We start from the raw sequence: 12,546 nt of genomic DNA, 5'->3' as shown, positions 1-12,546 counted from the left end.
CCTATCTCTAAGGGAGCGTCCAGCCACCCTGCGGAGGAAACTCATCTCGGCCGCTTGTATCCGCAATCTCGTCCTTTCGGTCACTACCCAAAGTTCATGACCATAGGTGAGGGTAGGGGCGTAGATTGACTGGCAAATAGAGAGCTTCGCCTTTCGACTCAGCTACTTCTTCACCACGAAGGTCCGGTACATCGACTGCATAACTGCGGACTTCTACCGGAGCGTCGGCTCGTCCCGTGTGTGTCGCCGGGCTGCGGGATGGCCTCGTGGTCCAAGGCTGGAGCTTTTGGCGGGTCCTGGCTCCCGGAGCGCCCGTTCCTAGTAGAGGGCAGGTCTTCGAGGAAAGAAAGGAGTTAGCAGACAGAGAGACAGAGTCAAGAGCGCAGCGCTCTGATATCGGATCTTACGCCCGGCCCGTTAATGCGGGCCCCAACGGCTCCTCCAACCCCCCCACAGCTCTTAAGAAGCTGCTGGACAGCAAAACGCGTCTGTCCCGGGTCGCTGGCTGAAAGAAGAGGGAGTCCTTTTTTGCCGGAGCCAGATTCCCACTCCGCGGGTTGGGTGACGTCATCAGCCCCTGGCCCGTGATTGGGTGCGCGCCGCTTTTAGGCGCTGCCCCCCCACGCAAAGCACGCTGGGCCTTGTAGTTTTCAACAAGGCGGCCATTTTAGGAGGCTGGTTCGAGCTGATTTCAGGCTTGGGGTTGACCAGAGTTTCAAAGTTTGAATATACATTCACAAAATGTTCATAAACATTTATAACAGTCCACATGATCACTGGATGTGGTCCAACACAGCTTTCTTTCTCCTCCAAATACGACAAGTTGTGTTTCTACCAAAAAGTTCTATTTTGGTTTATTCTGACCATATAACATTCTCCCAATCCTCTTCTGCATCATCCAATTGCTCTCTAGCAAACTTCAGAAGGGCCTGGACATGTACTGGCTTAAGCAGGAAGACACGTCTGGCACTGCAGGATCTTAGTCCCTGGTGGTGTAGTGTGTTACTGATGGTACCTTTGTTACATTGGTCCCAGCTCTCTGCAGGTCCTTCACTAGGTCCCCCGTGTGGTTCTGGGATCTTTACTCACCGTTCTTGTGATAATTTTTACCCCACGGGGTGAGATCTTGTGTGGATCCCGAGATAACGGGAGATTATCAGTGGTCTTGTATGTCTTCCATTGTCTAATAATTGCTCCCACAGTTGATTTCTTCACACCAAGCTGCTTACCAATTGCAGATTCAGATCCATAATGTGATTTCCTGGTTTCTTTCCCCCAATTCTGTCTCTCATAGACTATGATGAAAATTACAGGCTTCTCTCATCTTTCTAAGTGGGAGAACTTGCACAATTGGTGGCTGACTAAATACTTTTTTGCCGCACTGTACATTGTAGAAAATTGTCCTGGCCTTAGTGCAAAACAATTAAAGTAAAGACAACAAGTAAATTAATGCAGATATGCAAAATAATAATATAAGAATAAAAAGTATAATGGGTAGAACTGTACTTGTTTTTGTTCAGGATGTTGATGGCTTTTGGAAATCATTTGTTTTTAAATTAGGGTAGTGTGGTTTTCACAGTGCTCCCTCTGCTGCAGCCTGCAAACAGACCTGCAACATCCATCCACTAATCCATCCATGCATACATACGTACATACATCCACTCATCCATCCATCATTTTCCGGTGCTCTGGTTAAGTTAGCAAGCTTGAGCTAGCAAGCTTGAGCTAGCATTTTCTGACAATCTTTACTAGCATCGTCAATTAATCTAGGATTATGGAGCTACAGAGCTATTATACCACTACCGAGTACCAGACACACATAACTTTACATCTAGGGTTTGGTAGCTAGCAGCAGGGTGCGATTTGCCGGTGGGGATGGTGGGGATCCCCCCCCCCCCCTCTGGTTTACACGTCCTACCTTCTGCTGAATTATTTTGATCCTCGGTGGGCACAAAATGTACCCCCCCCCCACCCAAAGGATTTTCACCATTACATCGTAATTATTAACAAGTAATAACAACCAAAATACACAGAGTCCGTGTTCATTCTGCTTGTGCTGTGATTTTGATACCGGGAGGCAATGCGCCCACAGAAAGCAGTTTTATTTTGAAAACCAACCGGATTTTCTTGCATTCCAAAAGTCCGACTTCCGGCCCACCAAAGTTTAAAGATACAGTCAGTCAAATGAATGAAAAAATGAAAAGAATCCAGAGCAGCATATCCTCATATTTTACAGGATCACAACCAAAAATCCTGAGAAAAAATGCGACAGAAGATGAAACAAGATCTGACATTGCTGATCGGATGGAGGACAGCAGCATCTCCCCAGCTGAGGAGAGCTCCCATGTTTTCTGTTAAACTAATATCGAGAAAGAATTAAAAAAATATTAATTTGGTTTATTTTTATTTGGCACATTTAAAAACGATATTAGGAGAAAATATTTCAGCAAATGCAGTGGTTCAGTTCATGTTCAAAATAGGCCTACCGCGTACGTTATGTAGCTTAAGTGTCTTAAGTTTTTCATATAGCCTATACTGTTGGCCCGCTGTTGTGTGGTAATTTTCTGAATAAAAATATTTCTCAAAATTATCCCTCCCTCTGTTTTTTTCACAAATCGCACCCTGGCTAGCAGTATCATATCTTTATAACTTCAGATATAGAGATGGGTAGCTTTCAGTAGATGTGAAGCAGTGCTAACTTCAGGTCTATTAGCAGCTACATAGCTCCATGAATCTGATTTTAAGTAACATCTGTGGTAAAAATCGTGGACAGTGGACAAGTCTATTTTATGTGACCTGATGAATGAAACCATCAGGAAGTAATGGGTCCAAATGTCCATTAGCAGATGTTCAGGGGCTACTTGTAATCCGCTGCTGGACATCATGGACGACTTCAGTTGTCCAGACTGATGGAGGCTGACAGACGGTTTCACAGCATCTCCTTAATCAATCCACTTCACATATCCTTCCACAATCAATATTCACGGTTCCAGGGAGAACATATTTCTGAAGGGATGTGCAAAGAAGACTATGCTGGTTCTCAACATTACATCTTTTAACCTTTTCTCCTGTCCTGCTCGTAGGAGTGTGCCAGGACCCCTCCTGTTACCAGCCTTGTTTGTTTTTTTTTGGTTTGGATGGTTTAATAAAATACTTTAGTTTGAAGCTATAAATTAAGTCTAACACTGCAGTGTTTAAGAAAGCACACCAGACACCGAAGTGCCAGACGAATAACACCGTTGACCACCGGGTGGCGGTGATGCACATATTTTTCTGTACCCGAACAGCCAGCAGCAAACAAGAAAAAGAAGAATGCAGGAAAATAAATAGACATACACTTGCTACTGCTTGCATTTTGTTTGTTTTTTTTTTAAATACATGTGGTGGTAAAGATTAAAAGAAAACCCCCCACCAGGCCTCTACATCGGTGTAATACACCAAAAAGAACAGTCTCGTACATCCATCTATTATTTTCTGTTAATCTCCAGCTTCATCAAATGTACTTGCAGCAAAATGTTTCTGGAACAAAGTTGCGGTCCTATGATTTATGTTTACGTGTGTGCGTTAAACATATCCTTAAAGAAATCCTGATCAGCAGAGACCCCCTGCAAGGCGCTTCCTATTGGCCAACCTGAGTCCCAGTAAAGGTTCCTCAAGGCCACTTTATCATTCCTGGTCGTGGAGACATATCAATGATCCGGACCTCAAAAGTCCACATGAAACCCCTGCTGGAGGAAATGAGCCTAATAAATCGTCATTACCAGGGTGACGGAGCGAGGAGGAAAGCAGGCTGGGCTTATCACATTGGGAGAAAACAGCCAGCAGATAAACACAAAGTGCCCCCAACAGTTAAAAATCTGCTTCAGCAATATGGAGATAAGTCAGATGCAGGGAAAGGATTAAAGAGCAGGTATGAACCCCATGCATTATTTATTGGAAGTAGTGGGACATCACTTCTGGTCCTGTTCTGAACCCTTACCGGCGGTCTGCACAGTGTTAAATCTGCAGTCACATGAAGACATCTCCATCGTAGATATTGATGCTTCTGTCTCCAGAGTGATCTTGGCTTCAGTCCATATTGTGAAGGATTCTAGGATCATCCACTTCAGAGTTTCTTAGCGCAGGGCTTCAGATTGTTAAACTCAATGTTTTTTGTAGACCTCAGGTATTTGTATTTGTCCTGCACTGGGATCTCCTTGGAAGTGTTCAAATGCCCCAACACTTCTGGGCCACCTAAAAATCCAGGTTCTAATGATTAAAACTGATCCAAGTGGCTGATAAATGTCCTTTTGCGCCCATGTTTCAGCAATTGGCGCACAGAACTGGGCCTTATTTTTCCTCTGAGCCACGTGGTACCGTGTGGTCCCACGTGAAGATTGAGATGGTCTGATGTTGAATTATGGAGAACTTCTTTATGGAGCGCGATTAGAGAACTGGTGGGCCTCGTATCATTTCACGCAGGAGGACCTTGGAGTATTTAAGCCACCTCGATCTTTGCCGTCATCTAGTGGACATGGTACAGAACAGGTCCAGATGAAATCATAAAAACACATCCAGCTTATCGGCATCCAGGTGGGGGGAGAGAAAAAAAAAAAAAAGCACTCCATGATCAATTCATCTGAATATTTATTGGATCAACACTAAAAGAAAAACAATCCATCCAAGACCCAATGATGAGAACAAATATTACAACATATAAAAATATTTTGTATTTACATCAGATTCAGACCAGCAGCCTGTATGGGTGACTAAAAGTGGAACGGGAGGTGGAACGGGAGGTGGAACGGGAGGTGGCACAGTAGACGGCGTGGTGCGGCCGGGCACGCGTGTCAGCGTCCGAACATCTCCTGCGAAGCGTAGGTCATGTAGAGGAAGCCGTCCTCATCCTGGTGGTCCTTGTACACCTGAGCCATGGTGAGGGACATGCTGGGCAGCCCGCCGTTGTTGATGAGCAGGTAGAAAGCCTGACTTGGCAGCAGCGCCATCCGGTTCCTGAGAGAGAGGGTGGGGTTAGGAACCACAGCTGCATCAACTCCACAGGAACTCCCATTTCTATTTAAATCAAATGTTTTAAAAACTGACCCAGATCTGATATCTTTATGTACAGCAGTTACGGTAGGGTAGGAGATATTTGAAGTACCTGAGCAAAGTCTACTGCTGAAGTCTTTGGAAGGAGGTGGATCATTCCAAATAATCTCATGTCGGACATGGAAAAGTCTGTATGCTTACCGTACTACTGACCGCATATATCCAATATAAGCCGCACCCACTAAATTTAAAAATGAAAAAAACAGATTTTATACATATATAAATCGGCACGTGTGTATTAGACCCTGTCCACACGTAGCCGGGTATTTTTAAAAACGAATATTTCCCCCCTCCGTTTATAAAAAAATTTGCATCCACATTACATCGTTTTAAAAATCGTTAAAAAAAACCCTTCCACACATAACCGAAGATCTGCGTTTGACCACATTCACAAGCATTCTAACCTGTAGATCATCTGCGGCTCCCGGGGAAGCTGCACCTACGCGGGCTCCGCGGCTCCGCGGGCCCTACACCGTAGGGTGCGCATCGCCGCGTACCCTACGGTGTAGCCTCTGCGTCGGTGTAACGCAGTAAGCGGTGGTCAAGACAAGAGACCATTTATTTAATAAATAGCTTGGAGAACAGATGCTGGATCATCTGTAGTTAACAAAAGTCACACGTCAGAGCAGATTTGTTGTTGTTTTGGCGCATAATGCGACGTTCGAAAACGCAAAACTCCGGTTGTGTGTGTCTACACGCATCTACATAAACGGAGTTTTCAAAAATCTTTCCTTTGCCCGGAGTTTTTTTAAACCTTCGTTTATTTGCGTTTTCGTGTGGATGACAGGTCAAAACGTAGGAAAATATCTCCGGTTTAGCAGATATCCGCAGATATCCGGCTACGTGTGGACGGGGTCTTAGTCGCAGGAAGTGAGGCTAAATGTATGAAGCTTGTTAGCCTGTAAAAATCCATAAATTAGCCACACCATTGTTAAAGCCACATGGTTCAAAGCTTGTAAAAAGGTATAGTCCGGAAAGTACAGTAGGTACACCTGAAATTACTACACCAGACTGACTGAAAGGGGTCTTCGGTGAATTAAAAACCCTTTCAGACTTGGTTTTGGGTTGGAAAGTTGAACCAAAACCAGCCTGTCCATCAGAACATGGTTCACGCATGATTAGATATTCAGCAGAATACTTTGTTTCAAAATCGGAACCAAACATTTCATGTGAGGTCACGGTTGTAGCTGTGACCTCAGAAACTTGACCACCACATATGATGGCTTATAAAAGTAACTCACGTTTCAGTATTCCCGTTAGTTCAGCCCATATTTGGACTACAAAAACCTCCAGCTAATGCCGCCAGTCTGCTCTCATTGGCCGTCATCATTCCAGAGGAACAAAAATCATAACTACAACTTTTGTCCAGTACTCCAGGTCCAGGCAGAATGTAGAACATGGACTGGCCATGCCCCTGTGACATCATCAACCGGTTTTCTGAAGTCGTTTTGAAGCCTGTTTTGCGTCGTACTGGACCGGAACAAACCGGTCTGGCTAATCAATAGTAGTTCTGATAAAATCTGTCCAGTCTAATTTTAGGAGTCACTATAGAAATGAGTGGTACCAGAGATGGACCAAGGACTGGGTCCTTCAGCCAAGCCCCAGAGGATTTGCTGGCGAACATGTGCAGCAAAACCTCCTGTTAAGTGTCCTGGTGTTGACATCAGAAACGACTGCTGGGTCAGTTTCAGAAGAGCTCAGAGTATGTGGACTCAGTTACCACGACTACAAAAAGTCTGTGCCACCCTAGCAAACCAGAACTGGACCCTAGCAGTCAGTAGAGGAACTGCAGATCCGGATCTTAGCGGTCAGAAGAAGAAGACCTGGGCCCATGTGGCCAGGTCCAGAGACAGTGCAGACCACCCCCCCCCCCCCCCCCCAGAGAGAAGCGCGCATGTGTTGGGCAACTCCTGTGTACAACACTTTCTGCAGGTCAAGTAGTTTGTCTCATCTGCTCCGCCATTCTCCTCACCACGACTGTCGTTCCTCCTGAGCAAACGCTGTGAGCATACCGACCAGTTGCAAGCGGGTGGTATCGCGTCTAAGAAGCTGCTGCCATTGCGGGGTCAAGAACAGAGCAGGCGCTCCACGGGATCTGGGATAGTTTTAACCTTGTCTTTATTTCATGACGCTTGGGGGAATAATCTCGCATCTCGACCCCCTCGACCCCCACCAGCAGCTCCAACCTTGAGGACGGAGCTGCTGGTGAACATCTACAACCTATCACTGGTGAAACTCAAAGAGACACAAGGCCGCCAGCTGCGCTTGTCAGAAGACCAGGCCACTAATTATACATACACGTGATGCCCAGAAGTTGGACCGTCGGCACCAACCAGAAACTCAAGTGCCTGGCAGCACTCGGACAAGAACTTCAATGGGCGCAGTAAAGTACGAATGTTTCCGCCATTGACTGAAAGGTGCCGAGCATCATGGGAGTCTGCCAACCCTCATGCGGACTAGAGAACCACTTTGTCCACGCGTCGAGAGCTTGGCTCAGTTCTGCAGGCTACTCAGTACTTCTGAGTCCATTCTCACTAGTCACTGTGAAGGGTCTTCCAGAGTTCAGAACCAGAACTCTTCGGCTGCATGTATGACAGTTTCAGAGAAGACCGACGAGGGCCGACGTCTTAGGAACGTTTAAACCAGACTTATGTTCGGACTCCGGAGTTGAGGTTCTGAAGCTGTTCAACATTTAACAGGCAAGCCGTTGTCCGCTGAGTCATCGTGAGCAGCCAGAAACATTTGGAAAATGTGCACGAGTCGATAAACAGTCCAGGTAATGAGTGAGCACTGGCGTCTCATTACCAGGAAATAGACCGGTCCTTCAGCCATATAAGCAGATTTACGTGGTTCTCTGCCCTCAAAACCTGCTTCAAGTAATTTTAACAGTGACTTGAGAAAATATTTCAAACTTTACAGGTTATTCACTACAGAAATAAAGTCATTACATAAATAAAGTTAAAAACTAAATAAAAACCCACAGTCTGTCGGTTCCATCAATGACTAAAGCCCCTTTTAACCACAAATGATCAAAATCGGACGGTACGTCACAGGTCAACCTTCCTGTGACATCATGGGTCTCCAAAACGGGCCTTTCCAAGACCTTCTCCTCACATGCGGGGCAACATGTTGCAGATGGACAAGACAGACCTGGACCACGCCCACCTCACGTCAATCACACCAATTTAGCTAAAATATTTAATAACATGGACTCATTTTGCCTCCCTGGTGGGACTGATTTGTCATCCCTTTTTAAATACTCAAGAATACTCAAAAAAAAGAAAGCACACAACCTAAAAAACTAACAAACAAGACACGTCTGGAGGAAGATATTGATATCTGCAGTTGTAGGGCCGGGTCTGACAATAGTTTTTGTGTCAGTCTAAGTCTGGCCAAGCCTCTCCCGAGATAAGAACCTGAATCCTGAAGTGGTCGGGGAACACGAACCCACCAAACACTGCAGGATTTTAAAGGGACTCACTGAAAAAAATAAATCTAAGCGCATGTAAATATAACATATTTAAATCTATTAACAATTTAAAATGAAGTTTGTTTCTTTACATGAATACATCTAGTTTAGAACTTAATCTGCCTTTGTTCAAAAAACAAGACATTGTGCATTTTTTCCTTAAGCAGCATTTATGTAACCCCAGGCAATCTTTTCATTTACACACAAACAAGCAATGATCTTGTTGTATTTACTTTTCCTTTAACAATTTTTATCTATAGACTATTGGGCAGATTGACCAACGTTTAGATGAAACATGCTTTATTTGTTTAAGTAGAACACCACAGTAAAAAATATCTTGCTTGATCTGCTTTAAAAAAAAATTAAGTCAACTTTTTTGCATGCGATTTTTATGTAGATCATGAAAGACTAGTTTTTGGATAAACTATTTAACTTTTAGTATGTACAAAATTAATTTGCAAGTAAAGTCAACTTAATTTTGGCAAGTAAAGTCAACTTAACACAATGAAGTTGACTGTACTGTAGGCTACTTGTATTATTTACATACAAAAAATTAAGTAGTTTATACAAAGACTAGTCTTTCTTGATCTACATAATCTCATGCAAAAAGTTGACTTTTTTTTTTTAAGTAGATCAAGCACAATATTTGTATCAGTGCACAGGATCACACACCACCATCACCACCGGCGGTCTCCCAGACTCACACACCCCCGACAAGCTCAACAGACTACAGCTCACTCTGAACCACATTAGCAGTTTTCCTGCAGGAAACGGGTCGGTGAGGGAAGACCCACCTGATGATGGTGACGAACTGGGTCATGACGAGCTCGTGAGGGACCAGGAACTTGGTTTTGTCCAGCGGAGGCAGGTACCGCTCCCTCTCATAGCGCTCGATGATGACCTGCGGGGACGTGCGGGTTAAACTCGGCTTGTGCAGCGGCTTTTAACGTGTCCCAACTCTTACCGGGATTTTGTTGGGGAACTTGGACCGGATCCCCGCCACCTCCTGCTTCCTCGTGGCTGCGCACACACAAACAAATAAACCCCGATCAGACCCGGAGCGGGTGAGAACCGAGCTCCGCGGGCCGGTGTTGTGCCAAAAAGTGATTGCCTGCCAGAATCTGATTTCTGGCCGCGGGAGCGCGCACAGCAGCCCGTTGAGCGATAGCGCTAAAACGTCAGATTTTCAGATTATGAAGCTCAAGAATGAGATCAAGTCATATTTAGGCAGAAACAACTTTTCATTAACTGTATTTGGCCTTCAATCAATTTTTGGCAGGTGAAAAGACCAATTTTCAGGGGAGAAATCAGATTCTGGCAGGCAATCACTTTTTGGCACGGCTCTTACCGAAGCTCTTCCTCTGCTTGAACGGCTTGGTCTGCAGCTTGTCAAGCGGAGGCATGCTCTGCGCCGGAGTGTCCGTGCGGTGTCGGGGCGGCCGCGGCCGCGCGCCGCTTTTAAACGGAGGCGGCTGCGGCGCATCAGCTGATTAGCACGTGACCGCGGCGGCGGGTTTGATCAGAGATCAGCCTGCAGGGGCGCCAGGCGGGGAGGCGGGGGGCAAGGCAAGTTTATTTATATAGCGCAATTCAACACAAGGTAATTCAAAGTGCTTTACATCGACATTAAAAGCGGCAAGACATAATTAGACAGTAAATAACAAATAAAATGAAATAAAATTATGAGAAAAGAAAGTAAAATAATAAAAAGCACAAGTTGCTGATTTAAGAGTACGCTTAAATAACAAATAAATGAAATAAAATGATAAGAAAATATAAAAAGCACAAGTTGTTAAAAATAAATAAAATAAAAATATATATTTTTTTATTTATAAAATATATAAATATATATAAATTAAAAAAAAATAATAATAATAATAATGACGTCATCTGCGGGTTTCTGAAGAGGAACAGGCCTGGACGACCCGGTTTGTGTACCTCATGTCAACCTCTACTGTGGGACTTAGATGTTTCTCTGTCACATCAAAAATCAATAATCACAATTAGCTCATTATTCCAATCAGATATCAGCTGTGGACCTTCTGTTGTGCAGCACTGGACCGGTCTTTTTGGTGATCTGAACTGGACCTGGCGTGTGGACGCCTTCGTACAACCGCAGTGGGGAAGGAGGTGTCTCATCTACCGCGTCACAGACGCAACCCTGCCGAACACTGCCTGACGTTTAACACAGATGTTTGTAAGAACTGTTTCTCATCTGGGTCTGAACATGAAACAATGCACCAGTTCTGGTTCTGACCTCTAACTGTCAGCTTCTGATTCAAGTACCAACAAGCTCACTTCCAGCTTCCAGGAACAAATAAAACCTGCAGTTTCTCTACTGACCACTGGGGTCTGGATCCAGACCTGCAGACTACACTTCCTCCACAGACCACTAGGATTAACAGTCTGGTACACAAAAGCAAATACTAAGTTAAGTTAGATTTCACAGCTGCAAGGGGCCAGCTTGATATCTGATTATACATAAATGTGATGCTTTGCATTGTATTACCTGGTGAGGTTCATGAAAACTGTACAGTTGTCACGGAGATTAAGTCTGATTATGGAGACCAGAACTGTTATCTGTACCAGACTGTAAATGTGTTTATGTCAGCTGTAGATATGGACTTCTTCAGATTAACCCTTAGTTATAATTTACAAGTATCTCATAACCGTAATTATTTTGCATTGTTCTTATAGTTTGTTGTGCTGGTCTGCTCCCTCCTTTCCTCTTCTATGCATGTTTGCAGGCCAGAGCTACTGGAGCTGCATGCTAACCTGCAGTCCCACCCTCTGATCATCCCACTGCTTGCTTCCACTTGTCTGTATGGATGTCTGCTAGAGCCTGCTGACATCCTGACCTGCAGTCCCCACCCTCTGATCATCCCAGTGTCTGCTGTCTACATCTGCTTACCGTAAAACACCAAATAAAGGCCAGGTGTTTTATTTGCTTAAATTGCTCAAATCAGCGGGCGTTTATTAGGGATCTGTGTTTATTTGGGATCTGCCTTTATTAATAGTGTGTTGCGTCATCCAAAATAGGGTGTATAAACGATCCGCTGACTGCAATGTGTACAGGTGCCGCATCAGCACTGCAACAAAGGGTAAACAGGGCTAAAACATGACCACAGCGGTCATTCCTGGAGGTCTGATACAACTCTCTTCCCATTACTCGTATCATCTTCCGCGACACACGGTGTTGTCTGACACTCTTGTGAAGTATCCAAGCTATGACTTTAGCCTCTAACTTTTTTATCCCTCCACCATGAAACCTCTCACGATTGTTGTTTTCCGTAGCTAACTGTTGGAGTTTGGTTTTATTTATTTTTCCCCACTCTTTTGCTGTCCACTCTGAATTCTATGGCTGCTGTTTCTCTGCTATTTTGCTGTGCATATCGAACTACATTTAACTTAAATTGAACATCATATTTCTTGAGACAAGCCGTGATGCTGGCCATGGTGATGCGTCCCTTTCCCTTAGACAAGCCGCTCAACTTAACATTTCATCAGTGAGGTCACTCTAAAATGAAATAAATAGTCACACACTTTTCAATTCGTTCAAGGTTACTTACTTACTGGGGCGGCAGTAGCTCAGGTGGTAGAGCGGGTCGTCCAATGATCGGAAGGTCGGAGGTTCGAATCCCGCTCTGTCCCAGTTTGCTGTCGTAGTGTCCTTGGGCAAGACACCTTACCCACCTTGCCTCGTGTGAATGTGTATGCATGTGTATGAATGTTGGTGGTGGTCGGAGGGGCCGTTCGGCGCGATATGGCAGCCACGCTTCTGTCAGTCTGCTGTGGCTACAATGTAGCTTACCACCACCAGAGAGAATGTGTATGAATGAATAATGATCTCTGTAAAGCGCTCTGGGTGCCTTGAAGGGCGCTATATAAATCCAAGTCATTATTAAGGTTATTTGTTTGTGTTTAAGTAGGCTATATTTGCATATGGTAGAATATTTTTTTGGAAACCAGAAAAACCATGTTTTACCCGG

General features: G+C 44.6%; 1 protein-coding gene across 1 annotated transcript; it reads right to left on the bottom strand.

Annotated features, from left to right (window-relative positions):
* Positions 1-4,611: 4,611 nt before the first annotated feature.
* On the bottom strand, positions 4,612-9,978 carry map1lc3c (microtubule-associated protein 1 light chain 3 gamma). The gene is made up of 4 exons (XM_061723956.1): positions 9,906-9,978; positions 9,522-9,577; positions 9,352-9,458; positions 4,612-4,992 (listed from the first exon to the last, which is right to left on the bottom strand). Exons 1-4 carry the CDS (start codon positions 9,958-9,960, stop codon positions 4,830-4,832), a joined length of 381 nt encoding a protein of 126 aa, XP_061579940.1. The 5' UTR covers positions 9,961-9,978; the 3' UTR covers positions 4,612-4,829.
* Positions 9,979-12,546: the final 2,568 nt, after the last annotated feature.

Source organism: Cololabis saira, chromosome 1, assembly GCF_033807715.1.
Source record: "Cololabis saira isolate AMF1-May2022 chromosome 1, fColSai1.1, whole genome shotgun sequence".
Lineage (NCBI taxonomy): Eukaryota > Metazoa > Chordata > Actinopteri > Beloniformes > Belonidae > Cololabis > Cololabis saira.
The sequence above is the reverse complement of the archived record's forward strand: the minus strand, read 5'-3'. Positions and strand labels throughout refer to the sequence as shown.